Consider the following 18684-nt stretch of genomic DNA (forward strand, 5'->3'; position numbering starts at 1 on the left):
GTAGTTAGTGTATGGTGTCCGCGTAGTGAAGAAATACGTCTTGTTAATCATAAATTATTATCTTTGTTTCAATTATCTGAACGTGTGTAAATCTTAAACGAAATAATTAAAAACCAATTAAAACTCTTAAACTCTACCAAAATTTAAATACACAGTTGAATTTATAGAGTTGTTAAATAGAGATATTTTCTTAAATAGATTATCCGGAATGTCACTTCATATTGCACAAATATGCACGTGAAATTCTTTACAATCTACCTTCCGAAAATATGAAATTATAGAGCACTAATGCTTTACATCTGAATTTAAAACTGTTTCTCTTGTTATCAGATTTCTCTATACCTATTGTTAATGCGATAATGTTCCCCTGGAGATGAATCCAAAATGCACTGATAATAATGATAACGTAAAGGATTTTTTCAATATTTATTTATTAAAAATACTTCGCTTGTTTCAGATGCCGCATTGCAGAAAGGAAGACACGGCAACGACTTTAAAAATAAAAATTAAGCATATCTCGTAACAAGAAGGATGTATAATTAAATTAATTGAAAACCTTTGAGGCGTTTAAACTTCGAAATTAGGAATAAATTTTCAGTACCAAAATGTAGAGATGAAAAAATTTCTAGGGTTACACTATTTGTATGTTTGTTTCTATTATTCTTAACATCTGTAAATTAGTTTGAAAGATGAAGAATGTATGGGTTAATACGGTTAGGAGTGGCGGCTCCTAGCTTTATATACCGATTGCTTGAAAATGATAGGATTTTACGATGTTAGGTATAAGCGAAACTACATATTATGTGAAACAAATACTTTTGATTTGTAGGCATTAGGTACTTATATTATAGGCTGTGAATCAGTATAAAGGGCTTAATTTATATAAATGACGTATGTAATTACGCGGAATCTTTGCGGATTTTTTTTTCATTTGTTTATTAATAAATAAATATACTCGGCTCTACTGTGCACTACTAAAAATAATGTAATTTTAATATAACTATGCAAATGATTATAATTCATAGAAAGATGCTTTAAATCTTATCTATACTTCACAGATACGCGGCGCCACAACCACTTCAAAGGTTTAAAAGTGATCAACTTCAGATTTACCAACAAAGTACTCCAGAATGAAGTAGATGAAGCTTTCCTCAATATCCACATACAGGAGTTAGAACCGCGGCAAAACGTAACCATATTAGAAGACCATTTTAACGTGAACTATCAAGTCAATAGAATAACAAGAAATAGTCAAGGGAATAAGGCCTCTGTGCCCTACGCAGAGGGGTCAATAAAACTGTCCAGAAAGGAGTTGAAGACGGGGAAATGGGTAAAGGCGAACGTCACAAACATGGTCGCCGAATTCTTCAGATTACCCAGAGAGAACTTAGCGATAGTAGTCAGGGTACTAGAGTCGAAGAATAAAATGAGCCTGGTCGTACCCCATCCCAGTTCAGAATCAAATAACGCATTGGTGAGACATTATTGCTTTAAGATAAACTATCACGGCATTTTTATCGTCTATAAATAAAACTATTTATAGCTTTATCAGCGATTCCTGTTCGACAATTTATATTGTGATTTTTTCCAGTTTTAATAGGTTTTTTTGTTCAACTTATTCAACTCTAGATATAAAAGTAGACATATATAAGTGATAAAAGTTAAATGAATTATAATTAGCATAAAGTTCAAAGCTGTATCTGACCATGCTATGAAAATTTATTTTGATAAGGAATTGCTAGCTAGTGCCCGTGACATTGTCTGTTATAAATCATATGTATTCACATAATAAAAGTGATAAAATTATATCATATAGAACTGTTTTATATAATCATGTATCTTTTGTTCGATGTACGATGTACCTATTCTCGCATTTCTGATGGTCTTATAAAATAAATTTGTCTTATTCTCTTGTAAAGGTAGATTTTTCATGAAGTTTAAGAACACGCACACGCTATGGCACAAAACACGTGTGTTCAAACCAATACCAAATTTACCCCACCTACGTAATCGAACCTTGTCATTTGAGGTCAATTTGTGTCAAGTATCAATAAAACTGACACAATTAACTTATAAAACATTAAATCTTAGCTTTTAGTACTTTTGTGATTAGCAGTGAAACTTATTTAAAACAGTAGCACAACATGTTAAACTTCCAATTAAAGATTAGGCATTCATATTTTTTTTATCTAGCATGTTCCTAAATTAGTACTTAAATGCGACGTAATTTTTTGTCTCTGAATACAAAACATATGTGAAATTGTTTATTTTTATACATGTAGCATATGTAGTTTTGTGCTTTTTGTGACGCAATCCTATAGGTATTATTACAGTACTTTATTGCGTATTAAGTTAATCTTTAAAGGAAGTTTTAGGCAGCTGAAATTTGTTGATAACCCATACGCATTATCTGAATAAATTAGGTCAGTCGATTCGCAATTTATCCCAAAACTGCGTGGTGATCTTGATGTCTTGTCGTCATTGGATATTATTATCTACTATCTAACATAACTTTCATTAAATGCAACTATTTATTTATTTTTGTAGATTTTAGGTTTTTCTTAGCTTTATAAGTTCGATATTTGAATAGGTCGCATAAAATTTAATGTGTTTCGTAATAACTAGTGCGTAGCGTAGGTACCTAATTAAAAAAAAAACGCATATAGATAATATTATTTATTAATAACTTATACCATTTCTTCCAGATGCCATACATAGAAGTAAGTCTTAGAGACAATTCACACAAGAGGACGCGACGAATGATAGGAATGGATTGCACGGAGAATTCCAAAGAAGTGCGATGCTGCAGATACCCGCTGTCTGTCAACTTCGAAGAGTTCGGCTGGGACTGGATCATCGCGCCCAAGCAGTATGACGCGAATTACTGCAGCGGGGAGTGCCCATACAGTTTCTTGCAGAAGTACCCCCACACACATTTAGTGCACCTGGCAGCGCCGCAGGGCAGCGGGGGACCCTGCTGTGCCCCGAGGAAAATGAGCAGCATATCCATGCTGTATTTCGATCACGATTTAAATATAATTTACGGGACTATCCCCGGTATGGTCGTGGAGAGCTGTGGTTGCTCATAGCAACCGCCCCGCGTAGGCCCCGAGGGCGATCACCCGGTAGTAGCCAGGATCCACCGCTCTCGGTGGCCGCGATGTATTGCGACAGCTTGGGGCTCGGTGAAGTGTCGCTTTTGCGATGTGATAAAATCTGATGAAGACTGCAAACTCTTTGTGATGTGTGTTGTGTGCCTTGTACGTTTTGCTTTTGTACAACTAGTATATTCAATACTTATTCTTGGTTCATTTCGATTAACCTAGAGATTTAAATTGTAAATACTTACTAGCGTTCATAGTTTTTCGAATGTCTCTGAGCTCAAAACTCACTCACGTTTTCGACTAACATTAGCGCAAAATAGTTTTATAAATTTCTCTTCATTTTATCGTCCCAATTGCATTTACGTGTTTAGTGCTAAAATTTAGTTTCGTAAGTTTTTCATCTGTAAGTAGAAAATGAATACCATCACAGGCACGGTGAATTACTTCGGTCATAAAATGTCCGTGATGTAAAAATGCGAATAAATAGTTGACGATTTGCCAAGAATGTAACAATAAAAAAAATTATGCACACAATAAGCTTTTGTTTTATAAAAATGTCTTGGAAATATTTGTGAACGTGATCTATAATAAAATTTGCAAATTCATGCTAATGTTCGTTACTTTTTCATAGCATAGAAATTACGTAGAGGTGGAATTTATGAAAATATCTGTTTTTTTTAATACGTTTTAAAAATATTCGTCAAGTGCCTGTGACGTAGCGCCTCCGTGACGGAATGTACTAGAAAATCGCCAAGTCGATATGTCACATCAAGATCAAAATTTAATTATAAGTAGATAGGTAGTTTATGTAATTTCGATGTATTTTCTTGACTCTTTGTTTGGACGTCATTCGGATCTCGAACAAAATTTATTTCTTTTAGGCTTAGCGGGTGGTGCTTAAATGTAGTATTTTTTAAATATTAAAACATAGTACCTACCCTGTGTTTAAATCGTATTATTGATGACGTAGTTTGTTTAGATGTTTCGTATTTTAAGTTTTAGAAAATACATTTTTGTCGGGCGTTATTTCAAAATTAGATCTCATTGGGCATCGAGAATATTAATGTGCCTTTATAAAGATCTCTCAATGTTTTTTTGGATCGCGAATGAAATTTTATACAAAATTTAGGGGTAAGGGAACTATTTGAATTGTCTACTGTAACTTGTCGAAATTTTAACTAACAATGTCGTGTTATAAGTTTTTTAAATAAATTTTCAATTCATATTAAGTATTTTCATTCAAATATCACATTTTCCTTCACTGTATATTTGCAGTGACAACATATTTTACCCTACCTGATACCTCTACATCTATAAATTACAAAAGCTAGCTCAGTCCTTATTAAGAAATTAATAATCTACACTAATATTATAAAGCTGCAGAGTTAGTTTGTTTGTTTGAACGCGCTAATCTCAAGAACTACTGGTCCGTTTGAAACATTCTTTCGGTGTTAGCCCATTTATCGTGGAAGGCTATATTATAGAAGTATTATAACATCACGCTAAGACCAACAAGAGTGGAGCTGAAATATAACATGCCTATGCACTACATAGCGCCATCTAGTTTCAATCTAAGCAAAGCCAAAGCTAATTGATACTGAACATAATTGGCTATTGCACGCCTCATAAGCGAAGCGTTGAGGTGGGTACTACTGTCACTTCGCGCAAAACATCTGATTTTTCAAACTTAAAATGTCTTTATGTATCATACATTGCACTTGTAAGATAATACATACACACACATATTAAGAAAAAACACTATTTTTAACGTTCATGATATTTTTGATGTCATTTTTGTTATTTAAACTAGTTAAAAAACAGTTTAAAAAAGTTCTGTCTTGGACGTCCGTGTGTCTGTATGTGCGGATCCTTTTTCTTGTTAACACGATAGCGACCGAAATACTTTACTAATCGAGTCTTTTTTTTTCTCTTACGCTTGAGTATGCTCAGGAATAGAACCCTTTCATTTTTCAGGGTCTGATTCGATGTGGTTTAATTGTTATTAAATAAACAAAAATAATAATTAATAAATATTTATTAAAAAAAAATTATGAGGCGTGCACTTTTGGATTTTCCAAATTATTTCTTTACTTTACTGTGTTAATATCATTAAATTATATGATATACATAGATTATAGATACTCATCGAACAATGTTCAAACAATTGGGAATCGAACCCATCGCCTGTAGAACAATAAAAGATCCACTATTTAATAGAGATGTGCCCATAAACGAAGTCTCATATGAAGATAGGAACTAAATAATTCATAACTGTTTTCATATCTATTTACCCCAAATCTGGGGGTATTTTAATTAAATAATACTGGCAACATTATTAAAATCGCCAACAGCGCCACATCTTCGATACTTCTTTCGTAGCACGCAGTTCAGTACTAAAACCATGCCTATTGCCTATCATGGTCGTTACAATTTCTGAGTATATTTGTTAATTTCGGACAATGATGTATGGATTTAAAAATTATATAAAATACTAGCTTTCCGTGAGCGAGCAATGGTGAAAGAAAATTGACAGTCATTGTCATAATTACATGTCAAATTTTGAACGCTGCGCCATCTATCGGAATTTATAAATTTTGCAGATTAAAATCCGTATCATAATGGAATGTTTTACTGTTGTAATAAGTAGCCTATATCAACCCTCTAGTCTCTCTAAATCGCAGTATTGCGTGAAAGAAAAACATTGTAAGGATAGTAAATTTAATATCCGTGAATTTGTATGTGTATAGATACTTATTTAAATTACTAGCTCGCCCGCTCAGGCTGACTTTTAGAAGGATTTTACATTCTTTTACAGTTATTGTAGCCTAGAGTAGATAATTTTTGAAACAAAAAAAAATCGCAGTCGGATGAAACCCATAAGAAAAGGAGGGGAATATGATAAAAATGTAAGGAAAAATAAATTACGGTCAATCCGAGTTCGGGAAGTGGGAGGGGGGAGCTTTTAAGAGAAAAAAATGGTCTCTCTCGATTTCCGACAAAACTACAAGTCCTACGGAAAAAAGTTCAATGGCAAAGTTGTAGGTAATTAAAAGTTCTACAACTTTTGTATTCACAATTTTTTCACATAACCTCAAAATTTAGGTGAAAAATTCAAAAAACCAAGTTTTTGGTTTTTTATTTTTATCTACTTCAAAATTTATTGTTTTTCTACGAAATTTGGTGAAAACTTACTTTATTATGTCCCAAATACACTGTAATTTATTTGATTGAAAATATTTATTTTTTCGCCTTATTTTGAATTAATACCAAAAAAACAACCTAATTTTCAATCGAAAAGTCACCCGTCAAAATATCAGCTTTTTTCATAAACTTGGGGTGCCTTTTATTCATTGAAATCTCTTCTTTCATATGGTGTAAAAAAAATAAACACCACCATAGTAAATGTTCTCAGGAAATGCATACAAACAGTGTGAAAATTAGCTTTTACTAAATCAGGCACACTTCTCGAACTACCTGAAATGTTTTTATCGACATCATTTTGCTTTTGAATATGCTGTAAAATATTAAACTTAGAACAGATAATTATTTTTCTTTTGCAATATTACCGAAAAGCCGATACAAGAGAAGATATAGAGTTCGAGAAGTGTGCCTGATTTAGTAAAAGCTCATTATCACACTGTTTGTATGCATTTCCTGAGAACATTTACTATAGTGGTGTTTATTTTTTTTTACACCATATGAAAGTAGAGATTTCAATGAATAAAAGGCACCCCCAGTTTTTGAAAAAAGCTGATATTTTGACGGGTGACTTTTCGATTGAAAATTAGGTTGTTTTTTTGGTATTAATTCAAAATAAGGCGAAAACATAAATATTTTTAATCAAATAAATTACAGTGTATTTGGGACATAATAAAGTAAGTTTCCACCAAATTTCGTAGAAAAACAATAAATTTTGAAGTAGATAAAAATAAAAGACCAAAAACTTGGTTTTTTGAATTTTTCACCTAAATTTTGAGGTTATGTGAAAAAATTGTGAATACAAAAGTTGTAGAACTTTTAATTACCTACAACTTTGCCATTGAACTTTTTTCTGTAGGACTGGTAGTTTTGTCGGAAATCGAGAGAAACCATTTTTTTCTCTTAAAAGCTCCCCCCTCCCACTTCCCGAACTCGGATTGACCGTAATTTATTTTTCCTTTTATTCTCATCATATTCCTCTCCTTTTCTAATGGGTTTCATCCGACTGCGATTTTTTTTATCTTTTCATTATTTTTAAAGGCTTCTACCCCAGTCTATTGTTCTTTCAGAGACATTAAAAAAAATCAGTTCAATAATTTTTGAGGTACCTATAAGTGGTGTATCTCATAATATGACCTTTTTCAGTATCATCAGTTATCAATATAATCATCATTAAGGAATGGAAATAAAAGAAATGTTTCAATTTCGCGGTCGTCCTCACAGAACAGCCGCTCTTTATTTATATAAACTTTAAATTATTTACACATTCTGTTCGTCCTACTTTACATTAATATAACGTTATTAAAATACAATCAAACAAAAATAATACATAACAGAAATACACATGACAATGTACAATTACATTTAAATTGGGAGCAATAGACTAGTAAACCCAAATACAAAATATAATCCTCCCATGATATTTTCTTATATATTTCCCCTTTTAGAAAGTATTTCATAAATGTTGGCTACGCTAAAAAGTATATAAATTATTGTTTTAAAGTTAATCAGCCAACAATTATCCAATACTTCAGTCTACAATATTGCTTAGTCGGTCCAAAATATACAAGAAATGAATACACATACAGGTTATCGTATCCGTTCCTAAAATAAAAACAATTCCTTATCGTTTAATTTAAAATTAACAGTTCATTCGTGGCGGTAAAAGAACTCTACTTCGCGTAGATTTTAATATTAAAACACTAGACTAAATTACGGAGAGTGCACAACGTTCAGTGGTGTCAGTCTATAAATAGGTCGGATGGATTATCTTTTGACAAATCATAAAAAGCTGCCGAAACGTCGAAGAACGAAACGAAGAACGTCAACACTCGCGGCGGTGACGACGTCCGTTCGCGTAAAACCTAATCTAAAGCATAAATGAAACATCACAGATTTTCGTACCCACTACGAGATATCGGACGCCCGCGGGCGGTCGAACGGGCCGACGGGTCGAGCTAAGTCTAGGTATGTACAAAGTCCTAAATCTCAAGATATAAAATTAAAAGTGGTTCGCGACGGCCGAGGCCGGGCCGCCGCACTAAATAGGATCACAGTGGAAAAAGTGATTTAGAGTCGAGTTACGTCTAGGGTCCGGGGCCCGGGCCCGCGAGTCTAATCTATGTCTACTCATAGAAAAATCATTCGCTATATCTGTACACGTGCTCAGAAGCTGGGCTGGCTGAGCGTACGTGCGGGCGGCGCGTACGCGTCGTACCGCGGCGGCTCCAGGTGGCACACCACGTTGTTCTCGCCGTTCAGCACCGCCGCCAACGCGCGCATGTTGCTCTCCTGCGGCGCGTGCGCGTGCTGCACGTGCGGCGCGTGCTGTACGTGCTGTACGTGCGGCACGTGCTGGTGCGGCGCGTGCTGCGGGTAGGCGTGGCGCGGCTCGTAGTCCCACTTGCCGTACTTGGCGAAGTGCTCCTGCTCGTGGCGTTCGCCCGGGCTGTACGAGATGAGCGGCCGGTGGTCGCCGAAGAACTTGCCGGCCGAGCCGTGGTGTCCGGCGGCCGGCCGGCAGTCCGGCGTCGAGTTGTCGTCCGACACGTCCGACATCATCGTCTCGTTGCGCTCGATCTCCTCGTAGACCGGGTCGTCTTGTATGACGCGGAACTCCTCGGAGCCGCGGCGGTACATGCGGGCCTGCTGCGCGGCGATCTCCGAGTACGTGTGGTTGGCGGGCGCGTGGTGCTTGCGGCGGCTCTCCTCCTTGTAGTGCTTGCGGAAGATCATCTCCTGCGCGCCGGGCGAGTGCTGCAGGAACACGTGCGGCGCGCGCACGTCGTGGTGGTAGCTGCGCGTGGTGCCGTAGCCCAGCGGGTAGTGCCCCCCCTCGCCCGCCGCACCGCCCGCACCCCCCACCGCACTCGCCTCGTGGTGAGGCAGTGTCGACGAGTTGCCCATGTGTTGCTTAGAAGAAGTGTTCTGCAAAATGATAAACCATTTTAATACAAAATAGACACCTAAAATGTACTGAAACAACAAATTCTACGTTAACAGCTCAATTTCGTGGATATTTTACAATAGCAGTACACGAGAAATGTCGATTGAACGATATATCAATGTCATTGTGTTCCACGCTTTGTTATTTCTATAGTGCGATTAATTCATGCTGAGAACCTCCTGCAAGCTAGTAAGTTAATTCATACGGCAATATTGCTATCAGCACACGATCCATGATTTTCAAGAAAAATTACGAACTTATTAATTATAATTTACAATACATAAGAACGTATTTGTGAGTCACCGTTAAAAATAAATCAAGCTCACATTATTCAATGTTTATCAATCAAATATAATATAAAGTGAATAATATCCAAGCTTCGTTATACATTGCGGCAACAACTGTCATTTAATCAAAATATTCTTAAGAAAAACGCCAATGTAAAGGATGAATGAAATTTCGAGCACTTTATGATCGTAATGAATGTGTACAGAAGGAGGTGGGATGGGCTATTTACATGTGCAAGTGAAATGAAATCATGCAGTCACTCTAAGGTTAGCTCTCATGCAATTAATGGCACTTAGGTAAGATCTCTTGCAAGTTCCTTCACCATTAATATCTAAAAAATAAATAGGATACCTGAAAAATACTCATAAAAATAGCAATACATAACATAGTTTATATAAATTTATTTGTTGGTCAACGCTTTCATGTTTTACAATTAAAATTGTTTAATAGTAAGAAGTTTTAAATAGCAGTCTAGCTTATATATACCTCAGCTGTTTTTGCTTAAACTGTATGTTTTAATCTAATATAAAACTAAAACATAATTGCGACTAAAGTTTCTTAACAAAATGCACTACACAAATTGATTCTTCTTAACAACATTTAAACTTTATGTCCTTCGCAATAGCTTTACAATTTAACCTATCGATTTCCAACGGCTTGTAATTCCCCAGAACTTGAGATCTTACCGAAGCGTACATTAATTCACTCTAGTAGTGCTACGCCCTCCCCTCACCTTCCAAACATTGCCGCCCGCATTTGCCATTAAAGCCCAGTCGTTAGCGCCAATGGATGCCGCCATTTTGTTGGAATAACAAGATGGCGACCGTGACCGAAGGTTCTGGTAATCGTTCGGCACTTCGATATTATTTCTGTAGCTATGCATCGACGCAATGCTCTGGGAGTGGGACGAGCTATGAGGGATGTTTTGAGGCGTCGGCGTTCGCGCGTTTCGTATGTCGTCGCTCGGGACGTAAATAGGAGCGGTCGGACGGATGTTCCATCTTGAATCCGGTTGCAAGTTGTAGCTCTGTTTCGTAGTCGGAAATATAAATACATAAACATAAATATAAATACAATCTACACACTAATTATCTACTAGAAATTCTGATCGGGTCTAGAGTAGCGAGAGTTCAAAGAGGTCATACGCAATATTGTAGAGATAGGATTCTTTTAAGATTACGTGCCAATTGATCCGTTATTTTTGTTAAATTAGATCGCTCGGCACATGCATCTACAACCACCACACCACTGAAATTAGATCATCCCGGGTTAACGTTAGTAATCATATAAGCGTTAGTTGGTTAGTTTGAAATAAAATAAAATAGACTTACCGTGAATCCGCCTACAAATGTTAGTTCAGCGGAACACAATTGTTAAACACAAAATTGAGCTGTCGCAAACCGATTAGTTACGGCTGTGGTGTTTGGTGGTTCAACGTATTTAATGGAAAAATCCTATCTCTGAACAGTGCGTACGAACCTTGCTGGACGTTCTGCCGGTAGCCCTGCGGGTAGCGGCCGGAGCCGTGCAGCGGGCCGCGCAGGTGCGACATGGGCTGCGACTCGCCGTGCGCGAAACTGGCGCTTGTGGCGTTGAGAGACGGGCCAAAGTTGCTTGGAGGACCAAAGTTCTGGTTGTCTTGGGAGTTCCTACGGTTTCTATGGGAGTGGTAGCTGTGAGCCGCCGCGGCGGCCGCCAGCGAAGCGACTGACGCGTTGTTTATAACGTTGTTGTTATTGTGATTGTTGTTGTTTACGACAACGTTTAGGTTATTTATGACGAGGTTATTCGTTGTGGACGCTGATACTGATGTGCTCGCTGAGTTCTGTCAGAAAGTATTGTTGTGAGTTATTGGTCGAATGATGTGTGTTGTGAGTTATGAGTGATATAATAGATATATTTAATATACATAATCTATTAAAATCCCAACCAAAATACATCACACACATATATTAATTTGTTATTTTATTTAATGCTACCACTTATTCTACCACAAATGTATCCGTTATGAATATTTATGTAACGTTATAATCTTGTGCTAAAGCGACTTAACATCGTGTGCACATTAATTGGGAAAACATTTCAATCTGACCATACAAGCATAAGAAAGAAAATAACACATTCAGTGCTGGTAATACCTTTTTATTTTTTATTTCAATTTAAATGAGAGTAAATAAAGATAACCAAGAAGGTAACAACATGAAAAAGAGCTGTGACATAAACTCTAATTTTTTTTGCCACAATCAAATTGGAGATTAATTTGCGAAGCATAGTCGAATAAGTTTATCATAAAACAGATTATAAATTCATTAGAATACCAAGTATATTATTGATTGAGAATGTTGAAATTCGAATTAAAAGTTCGCAATCAGAGCATCTACAATTTAAATTAAGGGATAAAATAGCGGGTATGGCGACATCTTTATGATCGATTATTAGGATATAATCCGACATCAAACCATGGAGCCAAAAAAGGTAAAAGAGCATATAGAGGGAAGTTCTAAACCTTCATGATGAAAAAGGTTGGTTAAACATCAGGATATTTAATCAATGAACTATTTGTGTATCGGTCACAATCAGACATCCAAAATTACCTGCAGGCTGCAAGTTACGATAATATTAATTGGGAAATGGGCTAGAAGCAACAAACTGACGATTACTTTCGGATCAACAACCAACCCAGACAATCTCGCATTATAAGCACGCGAACTTACAATGACAAGTTATAAGACAATACAAAAACCATACGACCTCACACACAAGTCAATACAAGAAGCACTCACAGTGACGTCCCTCGGGTCGACCACGTCATCAGTATCGGGCGCGGAGTGGTGGTAGCGGCGCTTGGAGCCCGTGCGAGTGTCGAGTGGTGCGCCCGGGGCGAGGCACGACAGCCAGCGGTGACGTCGGGCTACACGACCGCATTCTTTCTGGAACTGAAGACGAGTTGTTTAAAAACTTTATTGCCACACTACAAAAGCCTACAGAAAATAACGCCTTTTATTTTTCGTTATTTTTATTTATTATTTACTAGCTTTCCACCCGCAGCTTCGCCCGCGCAGTCAAAGAAAAACCCGCATAGTCCCGTTCCCGTGGGATTTCCGGGATAAAACCCATCCTATTTCCCGGGATAAAAAGTAGCCTATGTCCTTTCTCGGGTATCAAAATATCTCTATTTATTTATTCATCTTTGTCTTACAGTACAAAACATACCAACACGCACAAAGATAAAAATGATTACAAAGTCTGACTTAAAAATAAGGTACAATTAGAGACAAACGATACAATGTTAACATTAAATAGGTCCACTTCACATTTAGCACGTAAGAATTTATTTAACAAATTGAGTGCATGATGGGTGGGTGCACTCCAAGCGGCTCGCGTCCGGAGCAGGCTCTCCGCGAACAGCGGACGCGAGCGCCACTGCACGGTGCAGCTCGGTGCCCACACACCACAGGCCCCCAGTGCCACGGGATTGTCAATTTTGTTATTTAACAGCAGATAATAATGAACCATAAGCGCGCGCTCGCGTCGTAGCTCCAGTGTATCCATTCCAACCATCCCCGTTACGTACAAGGATGGATATGAGTAGGGATAATATCCATACATCTTCCGGAATAGGCATCTTGAAAATTTGCGTTGGATTTTCTCTATCATTAACGTGTAATTTTTTTCATGTGGGCTCCACACGATAGCGTTATATTCGAGCTTACTACGTACAAATGCATAATAAAGGCTAATGATAACAGCTTTGTCATTAAAACGAGCAGTCTGCCTAAAAATAAGCTATACCTCTATACCAAATTTCATGCAAATTGGTTTAGTAGTTAAGGCGTGATTGAGTAACAGACAGAGAGACAGAGTTACTTTCGGATTTATAATATTAGTATGGATTATAGAATTCGGATATCGCGGATCCATTTGTTAGTTAACAATAAAAAACATAAGTATTAATGTTAAAGCTAAAACTAATAAGTTAAGACGTATACATGTCATTCAAGTTTGGTTTATTACACAATTTTGTATATTAAAAATAAATTTGGTCGACAACCGCGCTAAAAATTAAAAAGACTCACTTTCCATACAGAATCTGGCATAATCCTTGAAAACTACATTAACACATGCAAAACACTTTATTTTATAGTTGTACCCGCGGGACAAGTATTTCTATGGCTTATGTGTTATTCTAGTACATCACTACTATATTCAACTCTTTGAAAGCAGTGAATATACGTAAATAAAAATACATACTACTAATGCGAAACAAATACATTGAGCGACCCGCATTGTTTATTGAGCAAAGAAGAATAGATGATGATAGAAAAAAGAATGAGCTAAATCCTTCGGTATATATAAAGCAATAAAAACTTATCGAAAACAATGATTAGCACGAAAAATAATCAACAAAAATCACTTAAGATTAAAATAAATTGGTACTTACAACTTCATTCTGCAAACAGTGGAAGATGAAAATAAACAGTCCTTGCAACGAATTAAGTATCGTGAACGCGTACGCCACGCCCACGGTCTGCTCGTTGATGTAGAGTAGACCGAAAGTCCACGTGAGACCGAGTAGAAACGCTAGTACTACTGAACTGTTCAGCCAGACCCTGGAAATATGAATATTATATGTAGCAAGATATATTTTAAAAGACTACATGAATAGTTCTCCGTACAGATATTAGCTTATTTGTTAATTTGAAAACAACACATTTGAGAATCTTTCAAGATTGGTATACGATTGAAGTGGGTATAATTTCTATCAGGGTTAAGAAATTTATGATGATAAATTGTTAGACGAATTTTAAAAAAATTATTTACAATAATTAACTACTACTCTTACTAACCTTATTTTATATAATTTGGAATTTTCTTTCGCCTTTATAGACACTGTGGAATGGTGGCACATCATGTAGATAACCATGCTTAGACAGATCCAGTTGGCCTGTAATAAAAGTAAGTATACATTTATTAAGCTTTAAATGTGGTAATATTTTTTAATAAATATATTTAGGTTATTAAATAACTTTAACTTCATAAACCTATCGACCTTAAGCAGCGGCTTAATAAACTGTTGAGACACAGCTGTTTTAATATATTAATGGAGTTTATGTTATAAAATTAAAAGTTTGGTTCAGCCCACAGTTGCGGGCTAAAAGATACATGTGCATATAGTTATTGCTAAAGTTAGGCAGGTTTATCAGACGGATAATCGAGAGGAGCCCCACTATATCCCCATAGCACATAAGGGCACATCCCCACTGTAGATTATCAATCAAATATGTATATGTATTTTTATATTACATATATAAGTATTGTTTACCCAATCTGTTGTTAGCTGCAGACTGTGCCTTGGATTTAATGTTATGTTTGTTAGTGGTGCCTATAATCGCGACAGCACTAAGTCTACGATTGTAATTACTAAAATCTTTTATCAGTGTGTGTCATGTTGGTGATCCTTAATGAAATAAATACTCACAAGCAGCACCACAGCAACCGGTCCCACAAACGCCGCAAGAAAATACCGCTCGGTGCTAAGCCAGCAGTGCTCGGGTGTCCCGTATCCGCGCGGCCAGGCGGCTGCCGAGCCGAGCACCACGAGCGCGGGGCACAGGTACGCGCCCGCGCAGTACCAGCGCCCGCGGGCTCGCTCCGGCTCGAATACCTCCACCAGCATGGCGTATAGGTGGAAACCTGTGAAAAAATTGGTTGTTTGTAAAGTAGGTTTACGATCGAGATGTTTACGTGATAACGTCTTATTGGTGGCAGCGCTCGAGATGAGACGGGAGATCGGTCCGTCTCTCTCTCGTTATACCTGCGATCGCGCTCGTGAGGTTTTGGTGTGACACAAGTTTCTGAACATGTCACCCGACTAAACGATTTTAAAAACGTTATCACGTTAAAACGTTATATTTTAGAATTAGAGCACATACCATCGTATTTTATTCAAACTCAAACATTTATTTATTAAATTAGACTACTATTTAGTAGCACTTTCGAATCATAAGTATTTTTAACATTTACCACCGATTCGGAAAGCAGTATCTATGGAGAAGAACCGGCAAGAAACTCCATAGTTGCTCTTTTAAAATCATGTCAATATTACATAATAATTATGTATTATAAGAAAATGCATAACATCGGTACTAATAACAAGTGTATCTTCATGTATTTTACAGAAAGAGTCATGGATAATACCTCAACATCGCATAGGTGGAACCAAACAAAGTTATCTTGATCACATTGAATACTATACAGTGAAACTACATTGAGAGATTAATAATGTCTCCACAGTTCTTGCTAAGACTTGAAACCCTTAAATAAATTAGATCGTCAATTTCACGTCAAGCATCGGGTACAGGTAGAACCATACGCGACAGTTTAGCAAGTTATCACAAAAAAAATATTAATTAATATCGAATACTGTTTATTAGACTTAAAATTTTATTAAAACTATTTTTTCTGCGTAAAATTGAAATAATAATCACATAAAATAAAAATTACTGAGTACCAACGAAAACAAAAATATGTAATTCCAACATTAATAAGTCACCAACCCTTCAAAAATAAATATATTTTCAATAAACAAAACTTACCTTCCAGAAACATCCAAGCGAAAGCAGCCAAGAAGAAATAATGCAAGAGTCCAGCGATAACACCACAGAGTATCCTGTCTTGCGTCTGGTCTATACCGCACATGAACACCACTTCAGCAATTAATAGACAGATGCAGAGGTTCTTGTGGATTAACACACGGTCCGACTGAAAAAAAAGTATACATCATAGGTGGAAAACTAATTTTGGACAATATTTCAATTTATTCTGAATAACTCAGGCCCCGGAATCACAGACACAATAGAAAATCTATTGTGTCGTGGACCGATCGGGCCGTTCGGGGCTCAATGGGTTAAAAACTGGAAAGAAGAAATACATATTATCAAAGTTTTTTCTTATAATTTGTAACAATATTTTTGTTTGATACTTAATTTGCATTGTTATGCATGACAATTATGTTTCATTCACTATGATCAACTTTTTTATATTTTCCAAGTACAATAGACGTAAAAACCTACAAATTAAAATAAATAATTCAATTAAAATAAATAACTCAATTAATTATAATTATCAATAATTATCAAAGTACTAACAAATCGTGCCATCTTCATCTTCATCATCAGCCCATATACTTTCCTCGTGCCTAAAAAATCATAATACAATTTAATCAATACAAACCTTCATATTCCTAAAGCACTGGAAAACCAAGATGGCCGCCAACAGCGCAACAGCTGATATCGCGCAGCCAATGAACGTCAAGAGTCGTAACGCCATTTCGTGTTTAGCGCTCAGAGATACACCGTGCACGTCCATCAATATTGCGAAGTTGGTTAAGTGGGAACACGCGCACCCTGTATGTGTGAGGTTCGACCATTCTACTTGACAGCCTTCGGGTGACCAGCCACTATAAAAGATACATTAAATTGAAAAACGAAACGAAAACCAAAAAAAAATATAATTATGCTTTTGGCAGTGTGAAAAAAGCTTCTCAATATAGACGTTTTAAATATGTATTTTGAAAGTTATTGAATGATGATTTCAAATTTGAAAATACCGTTTTTATTAACATGAAAGTAAAAAAGCTCTTTCCTTATAATTCATCATCTTTTAAATATTTTTTAGTTTATATTATTTAGGCTTTTAAATGGATATTCAATCACCAAGTTTTATAATTAACCGATAAGATAGGACAATATCATTGAATTATCAAATAATATAAGTCTAAAAAAATAAAATAGATGATTAATTTAAAATTAAATTAAAATAGATAAATAACTTACTGTAAAGTATAGTCCCAGAAGACGCAAGCCGGGTTGGTGACGTTTTCCGTCTTCAAGTGTTTCATAGTGAGACGCACCATTTGTGATAGTTGAATGTGTCGCCCGTTGCCTAAACTTGCTGATATTACCTGGTAAATTAATTTTTATATTATAATTATTATTTTAATTAATAATGACTAGAAGGTATTTTTTTAAATGATACTGATTCATTATTTGGTATATGAATTGCTATGTAACCTCTTGGCCGGATAACTATTAACTACATAATATCCCATCTGATTTATAATACGTCATTTACTGTATAGAACAACTTAAAGAAAACATTCAATCACTTACTTTAGAATTCAACACTCTAGTGACATTTTTCTTTTCCTTCTCAGAATTGATACTAGTAGACGAAGCCGGGTCAGAAGTATATGCAGCGAATTGTGGAGATTTCCCAAATGTAGGTGGCAATATTTCTTCCAAACGGTCGAAGGCAAAGAACACTATCCTTACGAGGTCTACTTGATGGTTTTCTGGAAAGAAAAAGTTAAAAATTTAGTGCAAAACAATACAAAGAAAAATGTTTTTTAATTTGTACTTTAAGTATAGCGTTATAAGGTGCATTATTGAGAGTCGGAGATTTTATGTGATTTTACTTTAATTTGTGATGTATTATTAAAGATAGTCTACAATGAATTGAGTAAAATTTGTAATTTTTTTTTTAATAATTATTTATTATGTATGTATAATTAAGTGCTCATTAAATTTTGATTATATAATATTTTTAATATTTTGACGAATATAATTGTAATTTTAAATTTGTAATTTATTTGTAATTAATTATTGTAATACTTTTCGTGGTATATAATCAATGTTATTAAGTTCTTTTAATTTTTTTTTAACTAATATTTTTTAATAAATTGACGAATTGTAATTGTAATAAATATTTTGAACGCTGTAATTTCCTGTAATTAAAGGTGCAGAAGACCATGTACTTAAATAATTAGATGTAACAAATGTAATCTGTATCCTTTGTTGGAAATTCTAAATAAATAAATAAATAAATAAATGTAATGCCTCGTTTTAGTAGTAGTTAAAAATACATATGTGTTAATTACTAGATACACTAACATGCTAAACATCCTATAACAGCGACGAAAATACAAACAATAATTTCTTGTAGATTATTATAATATCAACAACTAAATACGAATTTTAGTTAGTTCAGTTAACAACTATCTTTTTCTTGTTTTCTAACACAGAGATGGCAATACCCCTTCAGCATTTGTAAGTATCATTCTTTAGGGAAATTTTAGATAATAATTAT

General features: G+C 35.6%; 2 protein-coding genes across 4 annotated transcripts in view; one reads left to right on the forward strand and one right to left on the reverse strand.

The window, feature by feature from the left end:
- The first annotated feature begins 1210 nt into the window (after positions 1-1210).
- On the forward strand, positions 1211-4333 carry LOC149897914 (growth/differentiation factor 8-like). The gene is made up of 2 exons (XM_090115936.1): positions 1211-1474; positions 2706-4333. The coding sequence occupies exons 1-2, from the start codon at positions 1352-1354 to the stop codon at positions 3087-3089; spliced, it is 507 nt and encodes a 168-aa protein (XP_089972062.1). The 5' UTR covers positions 1211-1351; the 3' UTR covers positions 3090-4333.
- Positions 4334-7500: 3167 nt separating this feature from the next.
- Positions 7501-18684, reverse strand: part of Cirl (Calcium-independent receptor for alpha-latrotoxin) — a 245505-nt gene continuing 234321 nt past the window's right edge. Inside the window, exons 15-24 of one of the 3 annotated variants that reach the window (XM_090115708.1) lie at positions 17709-17890; positions 17373-17500; positions 16771-16996; positions 16134-16299; positions 15017-15231; positions 14385-14482; positions 13979-14147; positions 12321-12473; positions 10271-10564; positions 7501-9230 (exon numbers count right to left, since the gene is read on the reverse strand). In XM_090115708.1, the coding sequence (XP_089971834.1) occupies positions 8469-9230; positions 10271-10564; positions 12321-12473; positions 13979-14147; positions 14385-14482; positions 15017-15231; positions 16134-16299; positions 16771-16996; positions 17373-17500; positions 17709-17890 (2393 nt within the window). In that variant the 3' untranslated portion in view covers positions 7501-8468. Of the gene's footprint in view, positions 9231-10270; positions 10565-11016; positions 11363-12320; positions 12474-13978; positions 14148-14384; positions 14483-15016; positions 15232-16133; positions 16300-16770; positions 16997-17372; positions 17501-17708; positions 17891-18684 lie in introns of all 3 variants that reach the window. The other 2 variants (XM_090115710.1, XM_090115709.1) reach the window with 2 other exon arrangements.

The sequence above is a fragment of the Colias eurytheme genome, chromosome 24, assembly GCF_061535395.1.
Source record: "Colias eurytheme isolate Ceu_HAF_F1 chromosome 24, ilColEury1 Martin Lab GWU primary, whole genome shotgun sequence".
Lineage (NCBI taxonomy): Eukaryota > Metazoa > Arthropoda > Insecta > Lepidoptera > Pieridae > Colias > Colias eurytheme.

Coding starts and splice junctions, on each gene's coding strand:
- LOC149897914 (XM_090115936.1), top strand. CDS start 1,352: ATGGTCGCCGAATTCTTCAGATTACCCAGAGAGAACTTAGCGATAGTA. Junction 1,475..2,705: donor CAGAATCAAATAACGCATTG/GTGAGACATTAT, acceptor CATTTCTTCCAG/ATGCCATACATAGAAGTAAG.